Source organism: Hetaerina americana, unplaced genomic scaffold (assembly GCF_022747635.1).
Source record: "Hetaerina americana unplaced genomic scaffold, ioHetAmer1.1.p SCAF_22, whole genome shotgun sequence".
Lineage (NCBI taxonomy): Eukaryota > Metazoa > Arthropoda > Insecta > Odonata > Calopterygidae > Hetaerina > Hetaerina americana.
The window spans coordinates 10,098,435-10,125,574 of NW_027286786.1; the positions used below are offsets into that span (position 1 = coordinate 10,098,435).

The following is a 27,140-nucleotide window of genomic DNA, read 5'->3' on the forward strand; positions in this document are numbered from 1 at the left end:
GAATTTCCAATTCACTCAGCAATGCTTGCTGCCCCTTTCCATGCCTCATTAATCATTTCCTCCTCATTTACTTTGAACATCACCGGTATTAACGGTCAACCCTGACTTACTCCTCTTCGTAACACTGCCCACCGCCCCAGAGCCGTCCCTTCTCTCAAGTTTCCGCGGAGCGAAACTAAAACTCTTATATTCCTCTCCATTAGTGATCTCATTATTACAATGGCATCTCGCATGCCTCGCGCCTCCCTAAACCCAAACTGATCGTTCCCTAAGTAATCATTTGCCTTGCTCTCTATCTTTTTGAAGATGTTCCTGAGAATCACTTCAGCTGCGTGGGTAAGCATATTTATTAAAATATTCTGTAGTCCTCACATCGTGTAGCCTTTACCTTTTTCGGAATAGCAACTAAACCTGATCTCACAAAGTCTTCCGGCCAGATTCCCTCCACATAGATTCTCCGATTCAGACCATATAGACTTTTCCTCAGACGTTTTCCTAAGCCTTTTAGTAGTTCCGTAGGAATATTGCCTACCCCCACGGCCTTATTTAGCTTCATCTCCCTTAATGCCCTTAATGGCCTATGTTCTTTACCATAGGGTTCTGCAATGTATTGATTCTATCTCTCCTGGATCTTTTCTGTTTCAATTATTATCTCACCCGACTTATTTAAAACTGTTAACACAAATCTTCCCTTCCTACTTCCCGATTGTGTGTTAATCTCGTTGTTTAGCGCACCGTTTTCACCCTGCCTCTGCTAACTTTCCATATCCTCGCACTGCGTCTTCCACCATGCTTCTTTTGCTTTATTATATACCCGTCTCAATTTATGAATTAACTCCTTGCACATCCTCCTGCCTAACTCCGTGCTTGCATTCTTCCATTTCCTTCTCTCATTTTTCTGTTTAACCATCTCATTCATGATCCATGATTTCCTTTTCCATTTCCCATTAAAAGTCCCTACAGTTTTTTTGCGGCTTTTGATATCACTTTTTTGTTATGCGTATATCCATTTCCCCTCGATAGTACTCAACAATTTACCCTCATCCATAATCTTCTCTCCATCCTGCTTTTACTCCTTCCTTGTCAATCCAGGTAATGCTTATGCATTCCATTTCCTAACCCGCCCTACTTGCTTCATATTTTTAATCGGACGCTACACATCATGAGAATCAAATTGTGATCAGAGTCCGCATCCACTCCCGAGAAACTGTGCGATTTGATCACGCTGTTACTAAATCTGTGCCCAACCATGATATAATCTAACTGATACAATTCTGAGTCACCTAGAATTTTCCATGCATACCTACGTCTTTTATGGTGTCTAAACCAAGTGCTGGTGATGGCGAACCGTTGTTTCCTGCGGAACTCAATTGCTCTCTCCCCGCGGTCATTCCTTGTGCCTAAACCGTAGTCCCCAACCTCGTCACCATCTCTTCCTTGGCCTACCGTCGCATTCCAATCCCCCATCACTATCAAATGTTTCCCTGCAGGAACACACGCGATCATGTCCTCTAACTGATCGTATATCCTATCGACCTCTTCTTCCTTATGGTTGCTCGGTGGCATGTATACCTGAATAATAACTAAGTTCGTCGGTTCTGCTTTTATCTCCACTAGTAGTATTCTATCCGTTACCCGCTCTATGTTGACTATGCTTCTTCCTACCTCTTCATTTAATACTATGGCAACCCCTCGTTGGCTTTCGTCCCCACCGCTGTATATTATTCTATACTTATCACTCCAGTAATCCCGGCTATCTTTCCATCTCACCTCGCATAGACCTAAAATACTATATCTATATTCCCCCTTTCCTTCTCTCGCTTAACATTCTCCAATTTCCCTGTCCTCATCATTGTCCTAACATTCCACGTTCCTATTCTAACTAATTTTGTCTTCTTCTCCTGCGTCTTCCGTCCTGCTGCTGTCGATTTTCCCTTGCAAGGGTTTCGTGGGATGACGACCGCGGAAGCCTTGCCTCCCCCGCTGCCGGGCACGACACACGGTCGATTGGGCAGAGTCCCGTAGTTGCCAGGACTCATATTCTCCATACTATCCATCATAAAAGTCTTGGGAATAATAATTGAGGTGGTTTACCGTTGCCTTCGTCAACAGCGTTTTTAACGTGACACCATCACTCAATGGCCGCCCCACTGGGGTCAGATGCTTTTGCAGCCACCTCACTGAGGAATAGACGCTGCGTGAACTACCTTTCGTCTGGCTTGGTGACCCCACTAGGAGCATTACTCCCGCCGGCACAGCTATAGGTGTAATCGGAACGCACAAGCCGATGCACCAAGTCAAGGCTGTAGTCCATGGGAGGGGGTATGAGATAAGTCAATGAATTTCTTGCAGCATATTAGCACATTACAGCAATTAGATTTCAATTAATTTGTATTTTTTTCCTGTTCAACATTCTAAAGGCACCCAATCTGGCAACACTACAAGGATCCCGGTGGCGGCGGGGTAACGTCCTCGTCTGCCATTCCAAGGGTCGCGGGTTCGATTCCCGCCTGGGTGAGTTTCCCTCCATCTAGGGCTTGGGTGTTTGTAAATGTGACTATTGTTATCGTTGTTAACAGTTCGATGTAAAGGCCAAAATGCGCTGTTTTCGGACTAATACTGAATAAATAAATAAATAAATAAATAAATAAAATCACTGGTGACCCGGAAATATTACCCGCCCGCCTCACCAGGCACCGTGACAAGTGCTGTGCTTATCCGAATCCACCGGCATAAGAGGCACGGGGACCGCAGTCGACCCGCGCCTATAACACGATCGGCTTCAAAGGCGCACTCACCTCAAACTTCGTCATGATCTCCGATGGTAAGTCGTATTTTTCGTGTCGCCGTGAGTCCGAGACGTTGCTGATGTCGCTGCCCTCGGTGGGCCCGTCTCCATGGGTCGCCGCTGGCGTGGCCCCGGAAGGTGTTGGGGCCCCGGAAGGTGTTGGGGCCCCGGCGGCGACATGGCGGAGAATACAGAGGAGAATCATCCAGGTGGCGGCGCGGGCCATGGCTTCTGACTGCCGTCAGCCGCTTCTTCCTTTCTATGTGGCGGCCACCGGTCCACTGAGGGGTGACTGAGGGGGGGGGGGGGGGGGGGGGGGGGGGTCAGCGGGTCAGCCAGGGGGGAAATCCCCGGGGGTACAACACGTCGGGTGATGATCCCAAATGTTTATGCTGTCGGGAGGATCCCCGTCGACCAATGAGATCACTTCCTTCCCTGCTGGTCACTTTAAGGGAACCATTCCGAGTTACGCTCCTTGTTCGCAGACAGTATGCGATACCAGGTGGTCGCAAATTGATTAATGACACGTGTTTCAGATTTATTTACGCTCTTTGACATAAAACGTTCCTGAGGCGATATCGAGAAAAAGCAACAAAATTACTTCATACGCGGATCCCTTAAAAACTGAAATTAATTAAATCTCTCTAAAATTTTATGGTTGAGATTCCATCAGAGCGATTGAGATTCCCCGTGTCCCCCTGGGGTCCGACTGGCACTGACTGACGACTGTCACAACTCGCCAAGGACCAAATAAATTTGAAGTTGTAGACACAGTGGTTATTTCTGGAAAGGTCTTCACACAGATAAGTTATCTTACCCCATTCATATTGGGTTTAGAGGAGGTATAAAGCAAATCTGAAAGATAAATCCACGGAAAGTGGGTGGTCTGTTGGATGGTCCGAATTGCGACGCGCAAGAAGTGAAGACGTTTCTCAGGGGCGTAGCCGCCTCCAATCCAGCAAAAAACGAAGAAAATATTGTGAATGCTGCGAATGTAGATATAGCATTCTTATCATGTGCCAAAAATGAGAGCAGAATACGGTGATTTAATCCTGCCTGAAAAAAGCTGTAGTGCTGAAATGGACAGTAGTTACGCTAGAGGGTTCTACTCGTAGATACGGCTAAGTCGTCATGGCGGGTGACATGACTTTCACCTGCCTTTGTTTATAATTACTCAGCGAAATAACGCTCAAAGAATCTACCCAATGTTTCCACGTCCTTAAATTGATAAAGCGTATGAAACTATTCCCAACAATGTGTGAGATGTTCTAGCTCACAGGCGCAATGCTACTGTAGGATGCGTCCTAGTCCAGGACAACATTTTGAATGGAGGGCATGCATGTACGAGGGTCATCCGGAAAGTAGTACCCGTTCGTGCCGCATGAAGTGCTGACGACGCGAGTAGCCGCTGGACGAGGTCAGATAGCTTCAGTGGCTTATCTGCCTTCTCTGAGCCAAGTTGCGTGACGCTAGCATTGCCTGTGTTGTTTCTGTGATTGTTTACAATGTTTAAAAAAATTGAGAACGCCGCCAGTTGTGAAGTGAGGGCAGTGATTAAATTCCTCAATGCAAGAAACGTTCGCCCATGTGATATTCATCGCCAATTAAAGGAGGTGTATGGAGACAATGTAATGGACGAGTCGTCTGTTCGGCGGTGGTGTCGCAACTTCAACATGGGGAGGGGGAACACACACGACGATGAGCGTTCGGAGAGACCGTCTGTCATTACAGACCAACTGGTGAGCTCAGTTGACGAATTCGTGAGGAACGATCGGCCATCCACCGTATAGCCCGGACTTGGCCCCTTCAGATTTTCATCTCTTTACAAAGCTTAAAGACTTTTTGGCAGGAAAAAGATTTGACAGCGATGAAGAACTTAAAGAAGGAGTGACCCTGTATCTCAATGAGCTGGCGGCGAAGGACTATGCAGCAGGAATACAGAAACTTGTCACACGTTATGACAAATGCCTTAATTTGCTTGGAGATTATATTGAGAAGTAGTTTAAAGTATCCTCTTTCAAATAAAATTTTTTATGTTTGTTAATATTTACTTTTGTGTCTTTATTTCACGAACGGGTACTACTTTCCGGATGACCCTCGTACTTCGCAGAAATAGCCAATTTTTTACATTAACCAAGTTTAACTCTGACATTGTGAATTCAAAAAACTCCCAAGGTAGATTCAGAAATTAAAATTCCCTCTTCATAATATTCTGTATTCTTCTCATTAATTAGGATGTGGTTCGTCACTTATCGGGATAATCCAATGCCTTTGCCTGCGCTAAATGTTTAACTTCACCATTGAAAAAGATCAAAGGACATTTTGGGTCTAAAAATTTGCAGGGGTTTTTCTTAAATCCGAGGCCTTGACGGCGTGAGGCTGTAACGTCGGCTAAAGACGATGTTTATCCCACAGTAAAGCATAATGTGATTCTGATTATCGGGAGCCGTATTTGAAACCCGTAATTTGAGCCTAATGTCAGTTACATGACTACCTATGAAAATTATTTTTAGCGCAGTTCATCAAAATTGTCCTTCGTCACCACCGTCAGTGATATTGCGTGACAGTATTGCATTTAGCTGAACGCAAGAAGGACTGAGAGCAGGGAAGAGGTAGGAAGGTAATCTGTAGTTTAAAATACTAGAGAAATAAAATAGCTAAAAATTGAGATCATCGGCTAATAAACTATCTAGACAATTATGCAGTACAAGTTACTTTTATTTTTATCCTCCTGAGCTCAGTCCAAGAAGTGTAAAGCAACATTTTCACTTCATGGCAGAGATCAGCACATGACCGTACAGACAGACGGTATGTCTACCACGAAGCAGCCCGCGTTGCGCCGCATTGCGACAGTCACTTTTTAGTCGTACTATTTTCGAGGCCAATTCCAGTGTGAGTGACCACGTCGGAAGCAACTCCTCTCGTCGTCGGTTGCCCCACGTTGTCTATGGTTGTCATATTCTGTCACGAAAGACCTTTAAGGGAATTGCTTGTAAATTTTATTCAGAGAAAATGGCCGGGGACAATCCATCATTAGATGTGCATTCAGATAAGAGGAATTTAATTGTTAGAAATCTCCAAGAAGTCCTAGGTGAAGATAAACTAACTGAAATATTAAAAGAAAGAGACTTAAAAGTTTACTGGGGAACTGCCACAACTGGAAAACCACATATTGCCTATTTTGTGCCCATGTCCAAAATAGGAGATTTCTTGAAAGCGGGATGCGAGGTATTATTGATGCTGTGTTTATTGATTTTAATCTTCGTAGGAAATTTTTATCTGAGAAATTGACGTTCACCACAGGTTACCATATTGTTTGCCGATCTTCATGCATATTTAGATAACATGAAAGCACCGTGGGAATTGTTGGCTCTTAGAACCGAGTATTATGAGCATTGTATTAAGGCAATGTTGTCATCTATTGGCGTACCTTTGGACAAATTGAAATTTGTGCGAGGAACCGAATATGAGTTATCCAGGTGATTTATTTATCTCTGGAAGAATGGAGAATTTCATTTTTTCATTATTTTTGTGTATGCCAGTGCATTTTTGGAATTTTTTTTGTTCAGTGGTCATTACATAGACATTGTTATTTCAGTGCAATGGAATCAAATATTGACATTGCAAAATGAAGTATACAGTTTATATGGAAACACTTAGTATGTAAGGTAGTATACTTAGTATTTAAACCAAAATTCTGTCTGTTTTGAAAATTGTAATTTTTAGAAAGTATACGTTGGATGTCTACAAGCTTAGTTCAATCATAACTGAGCATGATGCAAAGAAAGCAGGAGCGGAAGTCGTCAAACAAGTCGACCATCCGTTGTTATCCGGCCTTCTTTACCCCGGTAAGCCAGATTATTTTAATTGCGCATTTTTGTTAGCGATCGTATGTTTAATAATATTATTTGTCAGCCCTGCAGGCATTGGACGAAGAATACCTGGATGTTGATGCTCAGTTTGGCGGAGTAGACCAAAGGAAGATTTTTACATTTGCTGAAAAATATCTCCCACAGTTAGGATACCGGAAGAGAATTCACCTAATGAATCCAATGGGTATATTATTTTCTCTAGTAAATTAGCTCTTAAGTCTTGTCTGATTTACCAAATACGTTAAAGCTTTGGATACCATATTCACTATTGCAATTTAAAAAATTTAATTTCATATAAATGGTCAAGGTGATTTCGATAAATATGGTTAACAACCAATAGCGAATGCTCTTCTTATTCAATGAAAATAATAATAGTTTTCTTGAATAGATTCATAGACACGCCTTTTATTGTAGTCTGTGACATCATAGAATAAAAAATCATGGTAATATATCAAATTTATAACGCCATTCATCGTAGTTGTTATTACAAATCTCCGTTGTAAGCTCATAATTTCCAGTTCAAGTTTTTCCCTGAGAAGTCTTTGGTTTCATTTTGAACCTATTCAAGGCGAGCAATTCGTCCAGTTTATTTAGCAAGGAATTGAATAATGTCCTGATACTCAACTGTTCACAAGATTTTAAGCAGGCATATAGTCTGGGTGGACTTAAGAAAGGGTAAATGGGATAATTAGAATTTCTGAGCAGTGGAGACGTTATTATTTTAGGTATTTGTGTGGAGGATTTGGCTTAATAATATAAAACATGTTTAAAAATCGGACATTTATATTTACCAATCGCTTTCATTCACTTCTATTAAAACATAAATGTGTAACCCCTGCAGAATTACTGAAAAAAACTTGTTTTTACATATCAATATGGGCACTTAATATTTTGAATGTGTGTCTGATCACTGGCCAGGAATTAACTTTCCCCGTAAATTTCCACACAAGTCTCAATCTTTCCATACCTTTTTTTCTTCCTTTTGCAATGGTATAAAAACCCTTTACAGCTTAAGGAAATATTATGTAATAAGTCAGTCTTAAAATGGTCTTAGGATGCTCCATTAATCCTTTCCAGAGGAGACGTGACTACTTGGAGGAAGATCTGTTTCAGAAGGGTTGACGTATGCACAATGTTATAGCAGTAATGAGGTCACTGATAAGAGGGAATAGAAAATACAGCTGAGATGTGTTTTTTGTTCTTCCATTTGTTAGAATTCATTCAACAGGATACCTTAGGCAGAATTAATGAATGTATTGCAGAGAATAGGGGAAGGCAGGAAAGAAAGCTACTTCTCTGCCACGTGTGCATGTCTCAGAGTGCAGAGATGTGGGTAAGAAGGAGTGAGAATAGATGGGTCGAGGCATGGCTGTCCATTGCAATCTCTCATTTTCAATGCGCACAGTGGGGGAAATGGTAAGAGGGGCATGGGATGGGGTAAGGAAAGGATTGAAAGTTTATGTGGAACTTGTCAAATCAGTGAGATAATCAGCCTATAGTTAGTCACTCAGGCAAGTAACTGCAGTTGTGGAATAGTGCAATCCAAAATGAATGTGTTAGGTTTGGGATGGATAGCAATGAGAAAAATATGGTTCTCACATGTTAGGAAGATTTAGCAAACATTAAAAGTGGGTCCACAAACTAGATTAAGTAGAAGAGTTCCCTATTTAGTAAAATTTTTGCAGAAGGGGGCAAATCAGTGAGTACATTTAAAGAAGAATTTTTTTGGCATGGGAATGTTTTACAAAGAGTTGATCTCGATGACCATAATAAAGATTTTAAAAAAAGACTAGTGAATAATTTCTTGAATAGTACAGAAACTTGGACGTAGAGATGAGATAATAAGCATAGATTGGAGGCTATTGAGATATGGGTGTGGAGGAGGATGGAAAATATGAAATAGATGGGGAAATAAATGTGGAAGGTGTTAAGTGCTGAGGAAAGAAGTTCATTCAGAGAAACTCAAACCACCAATGAAACAAGGGAATACTAATACAGGGGATACAGAGTCATAGTGGTCAGTTAAAGACCGGTTGGTTTCCACTGGTTTTGTGAGAGTGGGAGTATTCAGGTATTTTTGCATAGTTATTTACAGGAATAACCCTTGTACAAAAATAAGGCAAAAACATATATTAGTTCTACAACTATAAAAACATTGATGTAAGGGTATAAAGTAAAGAGTAACATACTCGTTATTGACAATTAAAATATAATTTAGAATTTAAAAAGAATTTTGATTTGCAATGCATGAAAGACATTTTCAGATGGTGTACAGGTACATAAAAATCCTAGTTAGATTAATTAATGTAGACAAAATGTCAATATTAAATAATACTCCACATTGCAAAATGGAAGCAGAAAGTAAGAAATATAGTGTTTGTTAGAGGCCAGAATGATGTTACTAAATGATGAATGTTGGTAGCAGTCATTAAATAGACCTTGTGGCATCGATTAATAATATTTTCTCAATGGCCATTAGGAGCAACTTATTAACGTGTACAGATATCCACACAGCAATAATTAGCATTCTAAAATTCTTGAAATATTTTTAATAACATTTGAGGGATCCTGGTGGAATAGAAAATATGTCAATATAATCACCACTGTTGGAATCTCTCATAGTCTGGCTTATAGGCGAGTGTAATTTTGTGCATGGTATCTAATTTCATACCTTGTGTTATTTGAAGGTACTTGGAAAAATATTACCCTTAGGAGTTCTAAGGAATCAATCTTGTTATGCAGTAATTTATAAAGAAAACTTATGTTATTGATTTTTCTATGTTTATGCAAGAAGGGAAGATTTAGTAGAGGTAACATTTCATGATAACTCTGAAGATCTTTGTGAAGATTGAATTTGAATGCAATTTTGCACACAAATTTTCTTTGAACACATTTGATTGCATGAATATGGAGTTCGTAGCAAGGTGACCGGGCAGTAGAGCAGTATTCTCAGAGTGATCCAACTAATGAGATGAACAGACATTTAAATGGCTCTATATGTTTCAAGTTTTTACAGTATTGGTAGATAAATCCAAGCGATTTGTAGGCTTTAGATTGAACATAGTTATAACGTTGATGGAATGTTAACTGAGAGTCAAATAGTACTCCGAGGTCTTTTATGTTTGTTGATTGGGCCATAGGATAATTGCCGAGTCTATATTCATAATGCTGCTTATGTGGTAGATGGTAGAATGTTTGGTAGATGTGGTGATGGCAGGAAAAGAATTGTCATTTTCGATTTAATCAAAGGAAGCAGAAAGTATTTGGATATAAAGAATGGCTAATTGTAATGGAGATTTTGGAGTATTTATCTAGTCTCTGGTTGAGTGCAGCTTTAGCCTGATACTTTTACCATTCCGTCAACGTACACATGATAGGAAGCATGAGTATGGTTGGACACCCATTTTACTCCTCTTCATGGCACTGCCCGTCCCGTTGTATCTTCTCTTTTCATTGCTCCCATTTTTCATCTACTTGACCCACCTGCAAACATAATTTTATCCACTGCCTTCTGGCACTCCTTTCTTTTCATCCCAGTAATGCTTACATACTCATTCATTTCAATTTCTTATCCATCTTCCCTGTTTCATCCTCTTTAGTCTGAAACTGTGAAAATAAAACACTTCGTAAATCTGTGCCTAACCTTCATTAGTCCAACTGAAATCTCTCTGAATTCTATGGCTTTTCCTCATGGATCTACTATTACTGTGGTATTTGAATCATGTATTCAGTATAAATAACCCTGTCTCACAATAATCAACAAAGTATGACACTTTTCCATTAGATATTGATTTATTACAAAACCAGTTTTGATGGACTACATCATCTTCAGGTACAAACTGTAGGCAAGTGCCCTAGTTTGTACATGAAGATAATGTAATACAGCATTTAGGTAATACATAAATTTCTAGGGAAAAAGTATTCCAATTTGTTCATTATTATCTTCAAATTCCGTGTGACACCCTAAAATACACAACCCTTTCTCATGAAGAACTGTTACGCTTCCTCCCCCTGGCCATCCCTAGTTCCTAAACCTGAGGAACAGACTCCGTGCAGATTAAGTTTCTTTTGGCTCCTACCCTCTGATCTACCTGCATGGGTACTGCCCCCACCAGGGTTATTGCCCTTGCCAGTGCAGCTCATAGGGTCATCAGAACATACACATAAATCAAAAGAGAGATGGTACTTTTTTCCACACTTTATTTTACAAGTCGACCGGTTTAGTCGCATAGGCGACATCATCAGGTGCTGATGCAGGTGATGATGTCGCCTATGCGACGAAACCGGTCGACTTGTAAAATTAAGTGTGGAAAAAAGTACCATCTCTCTTTTGATTTATTAGAATGGATTTCCACAAAGTGAAGCCTGAAACCATCGAGTTTAGAACATACACAGCACATGAGACCTGGCCCTTCCACATGTTCCTGGAGAGGGTGACATAAATGGTTATTTCAATGAGCACCCATGTTAGTGTAGGGACACTTTAAATTTTTAGCATTTATTTACATTGCATGTCAAATTCCTACTTGGAAATGATGATCAATGTTTATTAATCACTATCACCTGATTTTGAAAAGGCATTTTTCTTCTTATTTGACAGTACCAGGTCTCACGGGTGGAAAGATGTCATCATCTGAAGACGAGAGCAAGATAGATCTGCTTGACTCACCAGCTGCTGTGAAAAAAAAACTGAAGCGAGCCTTTTGTGAGCCTGGGAATGTAACCGATAACGGCGTCTTGGCATTTGTGAAGCACGTCCTCTTCTCTCTGTTCAAACCTGATGAGGGTAAGGAATGGTCTCCTCTTTAAATTATTAAGTTGTTGCCGAATGGTGATGTTAGATCCATCCACCCCTCGTGGTCTGTCATCGATTACATCCTGCGTCTAAATATTCATTCCAAGGCCCTTGGAGCATTTTCACTTTACAGAGGTACCTGGCAAGTAATTACGTATTGTTTGGATCTGCCTTCTATCATTATATTCCATATGGTCCAATAAATTAGGAATCAAAGCCCCTTTTATTATTTTTTATTATTTGTAATATTTGGGCGACATTCTACAGAATTTCTTTCACTAAGATATTAAGTTCTATTGTATTATTATTGTTATTCTTCTGTATAAGGTAGGATTTGGGGGAACAGGCTATAATAACACATGGTACAGCAACGCATTTCATTGCCTCTCCTGACAAAACAAAACCTGACATCTGAGTCTGTAAATAAACCCTTCTTCAATTCCATGTACAGTTAAACCTCATGTTTTTGTTATTGTAATTTATGTTTTCATGCAATGACAACATTTTTGGCTGGTACTATACATTTTCTAATTTTCCCCACGCATGGAGGTGCCCTCTATTTACATGATTTCATTTTCAGTTATTCCATCTGCTATTTGCATCAATGTGTGCTTGAGTAAAAAAATTCACATTCTAAAACAGTCACTAATGTACATCAGTGTTTATAAAAAGTTTTTTTGAATTCGTTTTGTGCATATACACGTAAAAAAGACAGGAGAGTGAACGGTTTTTAGCAAAGAATTGGAATATGGCGGACCCTAGTGATGGAAATGTGAACTGCTTGAACTCGTCATCTCAGTCTGGCTGGAAAAGATAAGTGCAGTGAAATGAAAAAATTGGATTACTAGAAGTTAGCTGTGTAATTTATACGTTGGAAGAACACCTGGGGTAGGTGATGCATTTCTCACGTAAACTGAAATTATGAGGAATGAAAATGACTTAGACCCCAAAATGATGAAGGGTAAAAAACACGGGAACTGGTAACAGACAATTGGGATCATTTGCTTTGCCTCGACATTGTTGAAGTTGATGAAATTAGATCCTTGTTTTGTGACATGAGAAATACATTGTGTTGATTACATTTTCCATGGACACCTGGATGAAGGTGACGATGAAGAGGAGACAGAGGATGGGTCCTCTACCTTTATACTGAGGGCAGTGTGTGCTATTCACACTATAAGGAAAAACCTGTCAGGTGGTTGTTGCTGGTTAATCGTTAGTGTGTGTCAATGGTTCCTAATAACAAATGAGAATGAAATGATTCAGCTATCTGCACTATTTCTTATGCTTACAGTATCTTCTTTCAGTATTCATAACTTGATACATTGTGCTGTCAGTTAACTACAAAACAGCCATTAAATGTTTCATTGTCTGTTTTTCAGAATACCTTTTCTATATTAGTTATTGTTCAGCAGCCTATTGAATCTTATTAATTTGCACATGTTTTTCAAATAGGCCTGATATCTAAGTTACATTTGATTTCATTTTTGCTCTTAGGTTTTCAGGTGGTACGAAGTGAAGAAAATGGTGGAAATGTGACATATATGACATATGATAGCTTGGAGGTAGCATTTGCAAAGGAAGAACTTCATCCGGCTGACTTAAAGGGGTCTGTTGAAATCCAGCTCAACAAATTACTAGATCCAATCAGGAAAATATTTGAGTCTCCTCAGTTGAAGAAGTTAGTCAATGACGCCTACCCACCTCCTGGAAAACAAAGTATGTATGTGAATTTTTGAGCAAATACCTAAAGCCATTCGGTTAAAGTAACTTACAGCCCTTAAGTGATAGTTTAGCCTCAGCTTTAAGAAACAGCAAAATTTAATTAGGTATTTTACATTTATTTCATCTCAGTAATTAAATAATCTTAAGCTATATTGGAGGCACTTTCCAGTTGACCAATACTCTCTTAGTTTTAAGGGTTGTGTGGTGATAGTGGAAGTATATGCCACATCAAATCATGACAGTGAAGAGATTAAAAGAATATCTGATGATATATTGGAATGTAATGAAATAATTGACTTTGTAATTCCACACACTTTATTTAAAAAACACGACCCAGGTACATAACATCCCTCTTTGCAAAGCACCTCATCGAAAGTGACCACAAAAGTGACTTAGTGACAAAAATTATTCATTTTGAAGAAAAAGGTCAAAGGCTCGATGCTTTGGTGCAGTTAGAAATTTTGAAATGTGTCCGTTGGAAAGATGATCTTGCCAACGAAATTTTGTATCCCTCCCACTCCCCACTCCTAGACCTACCACTCTTCTAAGTCAAAAATGTAATTCTCTTTTCTTCCCAGCTACATTGTAACCTTTTTACCCCTCCAACCTCCCTCCCTCTCTGACCAACACCCCCCTCCTATGATCAGAAGGTATATATAGCCAGCGTGCTTCTATGAGGACCACCTGATGATGACGTTCAACGTCGAAACCTGGGTCGTGTGTTTTTAAATAAAGTGTGTGGAATTACAAAGTCCAGTATTTCATTACATTTCAATATGTTATGCAAATTCCACAAAGTTACGCCTGAGACAACATAAAAAAAATAATATCTGATGAGTTAAACAAAGGATTTTTAGGAACATTAATTATTAAACAAAGGAACATTAATGATTGGAGTATAAGGTCAAATTCATTGAAATATTTTTGTCTTGATGGATAAAGTAAGAAGTCAAACCATTAACCTTTTGCACTCGGATGTCGAGTGTGACTCGACACGGTTAGCAACGGCAGCAGCTCGTACGTCGAGCCACACTCGACACGGAGTTTCACTACGAGGGGAATTGGGATTTTTGTATATTTTCCCAATAACTTTTCTTGTAATCATCTGCATGAAAGGAAAAGGAAAGGTAAAGCTTAATTAATAGCACGGCTTGTTTTATTAATGAATAGTATCGACCCATGATGTCGTCGTCGACATAAATGCCGTCTCCCAAAGGATGCCACCACCTACGCAGATGTTTTTTCTTATCTATTTACTGTGCTGTAAGTTCTTTTTCATTTGTATTGTTTGCTCTTCATTACTTGGAAGTCAGCTAAATGTAAAGCAATGTCTTTTAGAGAGTATCGGTGTCTGAAAAAAGATCGCCAGAATGTAAAGTTACCTCAGTCAGCTGATCCTTAGTTCATTGCTTTCTAGTTTGAACTTTTTCATTTCCTTTTCTTCCTAGTGTCCGCTGTCTCATCAAATATTCTGCCTGCTCTTTTTCTATCTATTGCATAGTCAGGAATCTTGAGTAGGAGTGTCCAAGATATGATCTATTATATTCATAGTAAAATACGAACCTTAGGCCTTTTCCTGGAGTCTACCTTTTTTGAGGTTGCATCATCATTGTTTGAGGAGTGTCCAAGACATGAGTCACTGATTCGTAGTAACTCGAACCCTAGCACTTTTCCTTTGTCGTGCTTTTTTGAGGTTGCATCATCCTCCTGTGGTAAAAAAACCTTCCTTATCTTAGTCTCCGAGGTTTACTTACGTTTCTAGAAGCATAACGCAGGTGTTTTCCCTAATGGCAGAGGGTTCTCTTACAACAGATGCTTTCCCTTTAGTTGGACGAATGCTTTGCCAGCTAGTAGTTGCTCATTCTGAACGATTTTCACCTCCTCACAATGGATAAGTATGCCAAAGAATTAGAAAGCAGCGACAAAGAATATTACATCGAAACTGACGAATTTATTAACAAATATAATAGTGACAAAAGTGAGTTGTGAAATGAAATGTTAGGAAACTAGTACACGATCTCGTTGGAGAATTCCGAGATGGTACACAAACTTCCAGGGTTAGATTACCATCCGCAAGCATAGAGCAACGTTTAGATGGAAAACTCCATATAATCACACCTCACCCTAACAAAAAACATAAAGATTGTGCGGTTTGCCCTGACCGCAAAATCAAAGGAGGAAGAAGAGAGACGATATATATCTGTGAGACGTGTGAATGTAAACCAGGTCTTCTTGTTGGTGAATGCTTCCAAAAATATCATACCATGAAAAATTATAGAGTTTAAATTATGGTTTATCAATAAAGTTATCAATAATTATGTCAAAAAATCCAAATAAATAAGTCTGTATGAAAAGAAACTCCAGTTTTTCATTCTAGTGCCACGCTTAGTAAATTTGGGGTATTTAAAAAATTGGATCCCGAGTAGACTAAGGCAATCGAGAAAAAAGCACCCGAGTGCAAAGGGTTAATGTTTGGGGGCCGTGTTTCACTCTGTTTTTGAACACATTCTGAACCCCTTCAAGCTATAATGAGAAGATTTTGTGATGTGTCTTTATTGTAGCTTCTTCTCTTAAAATTCTTTTACCTTGGACAGCAAAAATCACTTGATCACTTTTGCCTTCTCCCAAACAATACTCTCGTTAATGGCGTTACATTGCAATTGCTTTTCGTGTATTCATTCGAGAAGCAACATTGCAACATTTTTGAGAATATCTAACTGTTGCAAAGATATTCTTGTCGCTCTATTTGAAGCTTCTATCTCCCTAATCTTGTCTTTGTGTTTGAGGAAAATATAAATAGTTTATGAGAACCGATTGTACGTGCATTATAGATAAGCATCGCTCACACCTTGTTCAACGATTTTACTTTTTGTTTTGACTGTTATGTTTACTCACTTCCTGTCTTCTGTCAGCTTTTTCTTAATGGATATTTGTAAAATTAGGTACAAAATATTATTAAACTTTGCAAAAAAATCAAAATAATATATCCAAACACAAATTTGGAAAAAATGTGACCACAAGGGACACTAAGATGTTAGTGGAATGAGTACCAAACAAATTGTTGTAGCAGGTGTGCTATCGCTTTGGAAATTCCCTTCTCTTCATCACTTGTTAGGCGAAAAGTCTCGTTTAGCGAGTCATTTTTTGGTGGACATATTTTTGCTCATTATGCAAATAACTTGCTGTACAAGGGGCTCATGAAGCGAGGCTCGTTTTATTAAGGTTCAACTGTATATACAGTTAAACCTTAGTAAAACTTAGTGAAATTCAATCCCTCTTAACCATTTCATGTTGTCACATTAAAAACCATCAGGTTTATTGTGCTCATATGATTCCGGAAGGTGAGCAATTTACATGAATGGGAGAATGTTTTTTCTTCCCAAGGTATAATATAACCATGTTGGAGGAGTTGACCCAGAGTTTAGCAAGCATTGCATCAGCACTACAAAATGTGCAAAAGAAAACTAGTGCAGTTCTCTAAAGATACTCGCATTTTTTAAATAAAAATCTGATCAATTCGCTAAATGTATTTAACTATATTAAATAAATGGAATAATGTCATTGTTTTAGTAGCTAATAACATATAATTGTTGAATGAAGTTACTTAAGGGTAATCAAGCTAGTTTCCAAAGCCATTGTGAGATGTATTTTATGCAAGTAGGATTTTGTTGACCCTACATAAGATTTTTTTACTCTTGAGGCTTCATATTCACCAGATGAAGTCATTTCAAGGCATTCATTGGTGGTTGAGCATGCCCAAGAAGGGAGTTGGGAAATACCCAATGGGGTTACTTAATCCTTAGGCTTTCACGACATCTATTTGATGAGTTCATGCAGCTTCCGGGAATTATCGTCGTATATGTGAGTGGAACCCACTTACGCGACGATAATTCCCAGAAGCAGTGTGTATTCAATGGGGGCACTTGAATAAAATCCTCAGTTAATCTGGATTTCACATAATTCGGACAATCTCTGGTCTCGTATAATCCTGGTTAGTGAGGGTTTACTTTGCATGTATATATTCTCATCAAGTATGTTTATTTCTGTGCCACCTGATTATTTACTATGGCTGGATCAAATAAAATAAATATGAGATAAATGCTAATGTCCTCTCAGTTTGTCATAGTTTTGTTTTTATTCCAATTGTATATCATACCTGTGCGTTTTAACCATTACCTATCTCCTGCATGCATGCTACTCAAGTAAAACCTTTAACAGCAGTGTCAAATCTGAACCCCACACATTGACTAATTGTTTTAAAATTGATGTTTTACTGGAACTGTATTCAATCAATGTTTAAGATTAATTGTTCAGTTTTTTATGAATTTCCAGAAAGTGTCATTGATGAGATCAGTCCTCACCGCCTGGACATCAGAGTTGGAAAGATAGTCGAAGTTGCTAGGCATCCTGATGCCGATGCTCTCTATGTGGAAAAAATTGACGTTGGTAAGTCTAGATGAAACATACATTTAAATATAAGTAGAAGCAGAAGAGTATCGCTAGGAAAACATTCTTTTGTCACTTTCCTATTATCTGTGATCCAGTCACTTGAATGATTCGGTAATATTTGTGAGTAACCAGCCATAGAATGGTCACACATTGTGAATATTCTGGTATAGCACTCAAGGATAATGATGATTTATTGGCCAAATAGATCGGTTAACCTACTATCACAGTCACAGTGACTAGGTACATTAAAGAGTTTCATTAAAGTATGAGTTCTGAAACAGGAAATGGGTGAGTGGTGAAATTTTTCTGAAAAAAAGTGGTGTTCTATTTGAGTACTCTTGTTTAGCAGCCTGCCACTTGCACACCTATTCAACAGAGTGATCCCAATCATATTTCGGCATTAGCACACTCTTAACGAATAGCGCCTAGTAGCATCTCCACAAAGCACCTCAAGTAGGGATCGGGACACCATTGAAAAATATTCAGCACCACCAGGATTTGAAGTCAGGCAGGCCCTCTGGGTGGGAAGCCAGTACAGTAGCCACCGCACCATCTCGATCCCCCCTTTGTAGAGTAAGCGAGGACAAAAAATATGATGTCCAATGCAATACATAGGTAATTGTTTGCTGGGATGGAAAATAGCCAGGGTAAATGGTGAATAGAGCTCTCAAATCCTGCAAAACAAAATTTAAAAGGTTTCATAAACTGGGTGAACCAACCATAACTAAAAAAACATAGACACAGTAATCAACCCGAAGGTCGGTTTGGTAGGTGATGGTCGAGTTCACCCAGTACTAAGCCCTATACGGCGTGTGAAATTCGCACATCAGGGTAGGGGGGCTAGCTCCTTTTCCTGTGCTGGTTATGGTTTCCCAGGAAGATCTGTTGCCCGAAAAATTACATAGTGGGTGGAGCTGAGGGTGCCCAGAGAGGCTTGCCCAGGCATCGAACTTAGGCCCTCTGGTTAGTAGTCTAAAGCTCTCTCCCTGGGCTACCACGACCTCACTTAAACTGGGTTACAGCTTTCATTTTGCAAGCATAAGATAAATTCCTTCATTATAGTGAAGTAAAAATTGATGATGATTAGGCCTTGCAATACAGCCATTTCACAGTGTAAAAAGCATTCACCTTGACCAGGATTTGCACCTGGATCCCTCAATGTCCAGCCGAGCGCTTCTGCCAGTTAAGTTACCGAGGTATCCTCTTGCACTCCATAATGTTGTAGGCTTTAAAGGAATCAGATGCCATGATGAAAATACAATGTCACAGGCATTCATAGTTGTGTGCATTGCTCCACAGTCCGCTAGGTGAAATCCAACTTTCAAACGCTTGGGTGTTTAAACTTTGATGAATTCTAAGAAACTGCAAGAGATGCTGCAGCAGTAACTTTTAACCTTGTAGACTGGTGCAACCCACGTGCATTGCGGGCATCCAGACATTCACTAAATAGAACAGGTGTAACCATGGGCAAATTATTATGACTACTAATTATAAGAGTTTGTCCAGAGATGTCCAAGAGTCATACCAAAATTTTGGTGTACGCATCTGAATTTTTTAAATATTTATATGCTAAGTGCACAACAATTTCTTGCTTTACATTTTCCCATCCAGTTCTTCCGCCAATGTTTTCCTGCCTAGTGTTTTCCCCAGTGATCTTCTTCTGATTATTCGCGATAATTCTGTTCTGATACTATTAAGTTTGAATATTTCGGAGTATAGTGGAACCAAAATTGCTGCATAAAACTTCTCAAGCATCATTTGCGCAATTTAAATAAAATATAATACTTGTCTGACTGCATGCATTTATTAAACTCAATGTGGCCAGTTATTGGAACTGCATCTTGCCTGCAGACATGTGCTCTTTGCTCTGCGTATAACGGATTGGTTCACCTTGCTGAACTGCTTCATCGTGCCTTCCCTTCCGCCCCCCCCATCGCCCCTCTGTTCCTCCTCCTACGTATCTTTCCCATAGCACAGCTGCAGGCAGGTGAGCCCTCCCACTGAGATAAGCAACAGAATTCAAGGCCCTTTGGAACTGTTTTCTTCGGGTAGCGCCACGCAAGCACCCTATAATGTGTTACTCCATCGCAATATACAATAAATATTTTTAATGTTCAATAATGAGTACAAGCAAATTTTTCCCTGTATTAATAAGTAATATTTATCACATTTTGCAGGTGAAAGTGAGCCACGAACCATTGTCAGTGGGTTGGTTAACTTCGTGCCGATTGAAGAAATGAAAGATCGAGATGTGATCGTTTTGTGCAACTTGAAACCTGCCAAAATGAGGGGCGTCGAGTCGAATGGAATGGTATTATGTGCATCTGTGTGAGTAGACTTTGATTTATCATGCATGTATGTTCGAAATAGCTTTGGGAAGTGAGGCAAAAATAAAGTCAATTGAATATTTAAGTTTATTGAGCATCAATTAACATTTTTAATTCTCTTGTTGAATTATTACATTACTAGCCAATCAATAATATGCTGATGGAGAGTTTCAATAGGCTGGTGATGAAGTGATTTCCGAGGGCATTCCTCTACAACACTTTTATATGGTGTGGATTATTACAATAAAGGACTTTTTTTATTTTTAGAATTTTGGTAAATATGCATAGAAAAAATTTCAGTTTAATGGTCAGGGTAGATTGTTTTGAGGAAGTAGGTAGACATGCATAAATGAACTCTTCCATATAGGTTTACGATGATGTTATTTCCCAATATGTTTATGAATGTTCCTTGTGAACTAAAATTATTTAGAAATAATGCATTGCGTAATTATTCATTATCTCTTAATTTTTTTGTTAACTGTAAGTAATGGCCAGAATGGGCATAAAATGGTCCTATCATAATTTACATTAAAAAATCAATCATCACCTAAAATTGTGTTGTTTTGATCAATAAGTAGATAGGCACTGAATAAATTCAAGTCATTTTCATGGCATGAGGTCTGTTTAAAAAAAGGAGGGGTATTTCACCAATCTATTGTGAAGATTGCACTTTTGTTTCGATGCCATATCCATTAACTCTGACTCATTCCCTGTTATGATTGTGGACATGAAGGTCTCATCCGTTCAGCTCGATCAAACAGTTCCTGACAGACTTTAACTCGATGTTGTTTCTCGCCAGCTGCCATCAGGCAAGGCACGAATTTGGTGGAGACTCGGTTTATCCTCAATTTGTAAGTCACGATTTCATAACACATACCAATCAAGATGTCACACTGTGCATTTTCCCTGACCGTCAAAAATCGATTTGCACCAACGAGATTGTTCTCTTTCGCGATGTGGGGGCCATCAGTCAACATTGATGGTCTTCCGAAATGCTTTTCATCTTTCACTGATTGCCGCCCCTTTTTGAGCCAGTAAACCATTCATAACACCTGGTATGTATAATGGCATCCTCATCATAAGTCTTGGTAATCAACTCCTAAGTTTCCGTGAAGGATTTGCAGAGTTTCATGCAGAAGTACACCTGCTGCTCCGTCAAAGAACTCATTTCCACAGATCTGATTTTTCATCACCCTCCATGAACACCCCTTCATATAAACAGCTGTAACTAATCAACAAAACAAGATCTCAACAATTGGTTGAAGGCGGTTATTCAGGAAGTTTCCGAAGACAATGCATTCAAGTGCTGATGAGAAGAGAAAGTAGCTCGGGTAATCTGCAAATTGGTTAATCGTCCACACAGGGATGATCAAGTGTTTACTTAATTAACAGATTAAATATTTATTCCAATCAAAAAATCTTACATTAATATTGTAAAGTCAGTTGTGAGATAGAAGGCATTAATTCATACAGATTTCCATATGAAACATTAAAAGTATGCTAGTTCTTTTCCCTGAGTGTACATTTAATGTACAAGTATGAATTGCATTGTCATTTCTCGTTTGTTAGAGATGAGCCCAGAGCGGTGGAGCCTTTAATGCCTCCTGCGGGGAGTGTCCCAGGCGAGAAGGTTGTCGTGGAGGGGTACGAGTCTGGAACTCCTGATGAAGTTCTGAATCCAAAGAAGAAAGTGTGGGAAAAAATCCAGGTAATTCTTCTCCTTCCTGCCATTTCAGAACCATTATTAATCTTAATAATTATGATTGAAGAGCTTTTCAGGTTTTCCTTTTAAATTTAAGTGTTCCAAATATTGATCTTTTCAATGACAGGGTGACCACTCCGTTGGGATGATTATGAAATTAGTAAGCAGTTGGGAAGGGCTCAAATTCTTCCAACTATCAGGAAGTTACTCAAATTACTTTGGAGAATATGACAATATTTGTATGAATCAGAAATTCTCTGTGAGAAAATTTGTCAGCATATGTCTTTTTTTGAAAACCACCTTCCTGTCATGTCATTGTTAGGCAGAAGCCTACCAAAACTTATGAATGACCAAGCTGAGAGGCCCCCTCCTGGGGAACCCTTTGTTAGCTCACCTCTGAGGAGGCAACTCAAGAGTGTCGCTCTCCTTTCACCACTCACCAGTCCTGCTCTTCCTATTTTTATTGCATTTTAATTCTACACTAAATGTTTCCCTCGGGAGGTCCAGCAGGAAACTATTTGAACTTTGGAACAGTCTTTGGGTAAGAATCCATTGCCGTTTGCTTACCATTCCCGTACAAAGGATATCAAGATGAGTGTGCCTTTAGGTGGTTTCCCATTATATTCCCCATCTTGATGCCTTCGCGCTGTATTGAGTCACCCATCTTTGGGGCTAATTTCTCAGCTCCTGTGCAAAGGAAGGGGTGCTCTTTCTGCTCGTCTACCCTATGAGAGGCCGTTGGCACTTACTGCAGAGGGTTGTCTCCATATCCTGGAAGCCACTCTGTCGTCATTGCCATGTTAATGGGAGTAGGTTGCACTGAACGAAGAAGGGATTGACATTTAAATGGGAGAGGCGGTTTGAGGGGTATCCCATCCATTTTTTCCCAAGTTGGTGAAATAGGCAGTGACCTTCATCACTTAGCATGTAGCTGCGAAAATGTCAACAGTAAAATCTTGTGCCTTGGCCTTCCACAATTTAAGCCAAGGATCTAAAATCAAAGTACTGAGGAGCCTCACTTGGCAAGCTTAATGTGTTCCAGCATCCAACTTGTAATGTAAAACACTCATTAAGTGAGACAATTTTTCACGTATACATTAATGTAAATTACAATAATGCATTCTATGTCAGAAAAAATAAGTTGTGTGCAAGGTTTATTCAAAGAAAATTGCATGTAATTGTATTGATAATAGAAACATGGCATTTCCACAATTGATATTTATTGACAACCATGGTTTCACTGCTGTTCAGCGTCATCAGGGGATGATGCCACACAGTGGCAATGAATTTCCATGTTGACTGTGTGCTTGAGCTTACTGCTTCATAATTCCTCACAACACTATGTATCTTCCGGGTCTTCTCTTAAACTTCCCAAACCACCCACTGCTTCCTTGATTACTTCTTCTTTGGCTATTGATAATCCTGCCGTCTTCTTAATCAGATCGTTGAAAATCACTTTCATCTTCTTACCAATGAAATTCTCATTAAAAGTGTTGCATTGCAATTGCTTTTTGTTTATCCGTATGGGAAGCTGCCTTTCATCTTGGTTGACAACCTCCGTGTAGATATTCTTGTCAGTCCCTTTGAAGCGTCTTATCTCCTTAATTTTGTCCTCGTTGTTGAGGATCACGCACACTGTTGATGTAAACTGGTTGTTGATGGGCTTGCCAGATCAGCCAAGTTCACACCTCATTCTTACTATTCAATTATTTTACTTTTAATTTCTACTGTTATATTTTTCTCTTATGGCTGGCTGTCTTCTTGCAGCTTTTTATTTTAGGCATTTTTGCAAAGGTCATTAAACTTTGCACTAAAAAATCACAACTAAATTGTCTGAACACAAATTTAGAAAGGGTGTGATCACTATGGACCCTCAGATGCTGGCGGAACAAGTGCTAAACACAGACTCATGCAGCAGGTGCACAATCATTACAAGGATTCATTCCCCTCTCCTCATCGCTCCTTGTTTGAAATTCATCAGTTTTTGAAATAATTTTTGGCTGTAATGCAAATTGCTCATTATTTGAAGTACGTGATGAGCAAGGTTTCCATATATTATTCCTGGGTGGCCACTCAGTGTGAAAATTGGGAAAAGGTCTAGAATTTGATCTGCGAATCAGAAATTTGTAATGAAAATACTACTTTTTAGTTGTAAGTTGATTTTTTAATTGATGTAGGCCACCACATATGTAGGTTTTCAGGCAAAGCTGACATTATAGTACATCCTCCTACAGTAATATTTGTGGCATAATGAAGCATAGATAGCTTAGATATGCTTACAAAAATACATTCTTAAGTCCAAAGGACTGGAGAAAAAACTGGAAACTAAGATGGCACCATTGGGAAAACATGGAAAAAGTCGTAAGTATTACTCCAGAAAATGACGTGGTCACCCTGTTTGTTACTGTACGCATAATGTTGCTATTATTTGCTAAGCCGTGATAAAAATTTTATATTTTTCTTTTATAATGGCTCAGTGACAAATGTATTTAGAGCATAAAGCATTAAATAACAATTAACTCAATGTGTTTCTAACATTTTAAGAAAAGAACTCGTCATATCGTACCTAAAAGACTCTCCCACATGCATGCAGTTAAATGTCGGTCCCCTGAAGTTTCTTGTGCTGGTTTTACTGTATCTATATAATTCTAAAAGCGGTGTTCTCCAGCACTAAACGCTCATTTACCAGATACAAGTATAGTATGCAAACTAATGTGATTTTCAGTACTAAAATACACAACCACTCCTGTGTATAGGTTTATTTAAGCACATGTGAACCAAAGGTATATTTAAGTGATAGAATCCTCTTCACTTGAGCTTTACTGGAAAGTGTGAACTGGATGCATCTTTGTTCAATTGAATTATGGTCTAACTATGAACACAACTACTACTACCAATCCTCTTTCCATTTATACTTGTATAATTCCCATTAAATTAAATTTTTTATCTGCTTTGACATCTTGGCATTCTTTTATGAAATAGTAACTAACATGCTTTATTACCCAAATTAAATGTCATTCACATCAATGAAATTATTTTTCTTCCACTCTTCACTTTTTAAGTCCATTTTGTGGCGAATGAGAATGCATTAGGCACAGTTAGTGTGAATTTTTATGGATGTTAGTTAAGGTAGGTTTTGGATGGATACAAACTACCAAATAATTCCCTTGCCTCTTTCCTCAAGACAAAATAATATCCTACTCTGTAACAAGCCCCTCTTCATCTCTGAGTACTTTCTTCCTTCCTTCATCCCGTCCAACATCCCTATCCTGTTCCTTCCCGTTCCTCGTTTGCCTAAAATTCTCCCCTCAATTACAGTCTTCAATATCCCACTGCCGATCGATACCCCCTTCATCCACTTTTCTTGCCTCCATAGGATTTCTCCCAACAAACCCTTCTCTTTGCCCACCATACCAAGTACTTCCTCATTTGTTTTCCTCTCTGTCCATTTCACCTTCTCCATTCTTCTCCACACCCACATTTCAAAAGCCTCCAGTCTACGTCTATCCTCCTGCTTCAACGACCCCGTTTCCGCGCCGTACTTAGATAGCTACGCTCCATATCAAAGTTTTTACGAGTCTTTTCTTAACATCCTTACTCAAAGTCCCTGTCATCAACTCCCTCCTACTTCTGATAGCCTCTTTGCCTAGCGCAATTCTTCTCCTTAGGTCCCTACTACTTTGGCTGTGTTGGTCCGAAACACTACTGAGATACGTAAACTGTTCTACCTGCTCTAGTTTTTGCCCTCCTATTTTAATGTTTAGCTTAACCTTTTTCTTTCTAGAAAATCGCATAACCTTTGTTTTATTAATATTGATTCTCATCCCTTACCTGTCACACTGAATTTCCAATTCACTCAGCAATGCTTGCAACCCCTTGGCTGACTGACAAACTAAAGCTTAGTGATCAGCAAGCCTAACTGATTTTACGAATTCCCCGCCCACCTTCATTCCTACCTCGAGTTCTTCCCATGCCTCTTTAATCATTTCCTCTGCATACAGGTTGAACAGCAACGGTGATAATGGGCAACCCTGCCTTACACCTCCTCCTAACATTGCCCATCCGGACTCCCCGTTCCTCACTCGCACCCGAGCAGTCTGAGACATGTACAGGTTGCGGATTAGCCTCCTTTCTCTCCAATCTATTCCTATTTTCTTCAATATACTCATTAGGTTTTCCCAATTCACCCTATCAAATGCTTTTTCAAAATCTACGAAACAGGCAAATACCTCCTGGTTGTGTTTTATATTCCTCTCGATTAATAATCTCATTGCTGCAATGGCATCACGCGTACCTCTTCCCTTCCTAAACCCAAACTGATCGTTTCTGAAGTAATCATTTGCCCTGCCCTCCATCCTTTTGTTTATGATCCTGAGAACCACTTGAGCTGCATACTAAGTCAAACTTATTGTTCTGTAGTCCTCACATAATATAGCCTATGCCTTTTGGGAATAGGAACTTCCTCTGGTCTGATGAAGTCTTCCTGCCAAATTCCTCTCTCACAAATGCTACCAATCAGTGCATATAGTCTCTTCCTACCTCATTTTCCACAAAGCTAGTTCCGCTTAAAGCTAGCTAAAAAGTTCTGCAGAGTTGCTGTCTACCCCCATGGCATTATTTAATTTCTTTTCCCTTGCCTTTTCTATCTCACCCTATAGTACGCATACACCTTATCTATCCCCATCTATCTCATATTCTCTCTGTATTTCTAACTTTGCTGGCCTGTCTTTACCATACTTCTCTATATTCCTTCCCTCTCTTTTTGTCTTACTTGGTTCAGCTAGTATTTTTCCATGACTTATCTGTAACTGTTGGCACTTTTTCTGTTCTTCTATTTTAGTGTGAATGTATCCAGAAAATGTTTCAGTATTAGCCTTACTAATGTTTTAATTTTTATATTTCAGGTCGACTTGAAAACTAATTCAGACCTTGAGGCCCAGTGGCAAGGGAATCCACTGTTTACAATTTCAGGGAAAATATCTTGTAAATCCTTAAAAAATGCTCCAATAAGATGAATATTTTGTTGAAAATTCAAGATGCATTTGCTTTGCTGGTTTATTACCAATTTTTATTACCATGTACATTATTCATCTGCAATAAATATTGAGGATATTATATACAAGGAAAGAATGTATTTTGAATTGCTTATTAAGTGATTTTACATGCTATAAAACAGGCAGGAGTTATAAGTTTAAGAAGGTTCAATTTTCAGCAGTGGTCAACATATTTACTTGAGATCTCCTTAGGATTAGGTATGAGACACAAAATATTTTGGAGTGTTGAAAGAAATACAGCAATTACTTTCCTAGGAATAAAATTGGTTAGTATTGGCATGAATCATTTCCGAGTATAAGCCAACAATCACATTAAAAAATATCTTTAATATGCTTAAATAAAAGACTGAAATTGATTCAGAGGTATCAGAGTTGCTGATGGTGGTCATTATGTGTGGGTAGAAAAGGGAAATTTTTAAATTTCGCAC

At 39.0% G+C, this 27,140-nt stretch overlaps 1 protein-coding gene across 1 annotated transcript; it reads left to right on the forward strand.

Moving 5' to 3' along the window:
• Positions 1-5,678: 5,678 nt before the first annotated feature.
• On the forward strand, positions 5,679-26,777 carry TyrRS (Tyrosyl-tRNA synthetase). The gene is made up of 10 exons (XM_071586342.1): positions 5,679-6,016; positions 6,092-6,267; positions 6,515-6,636; positions 6,704-6,844; positions 11,261-11,446; positions 12,953-13,174; positions 17,513-17,626; positions 19,807-19,957; positions 21,526-21,664; positions 26,563-26,777. The coding sequence occupies exons 1-10, from the start codon at positions 5,801-5,803 to the stop codon at positions 26,671-26,673; spliced, it is 1,578 nt and encodes a 525-aa protein (XP_071442443.1). The 5' UTR covers positions 5,679-5,800; the 3' UTR covers positions 26,674-26,777.
• Positions 26,778-27,140: the final 363 nt, after the last annotated feature.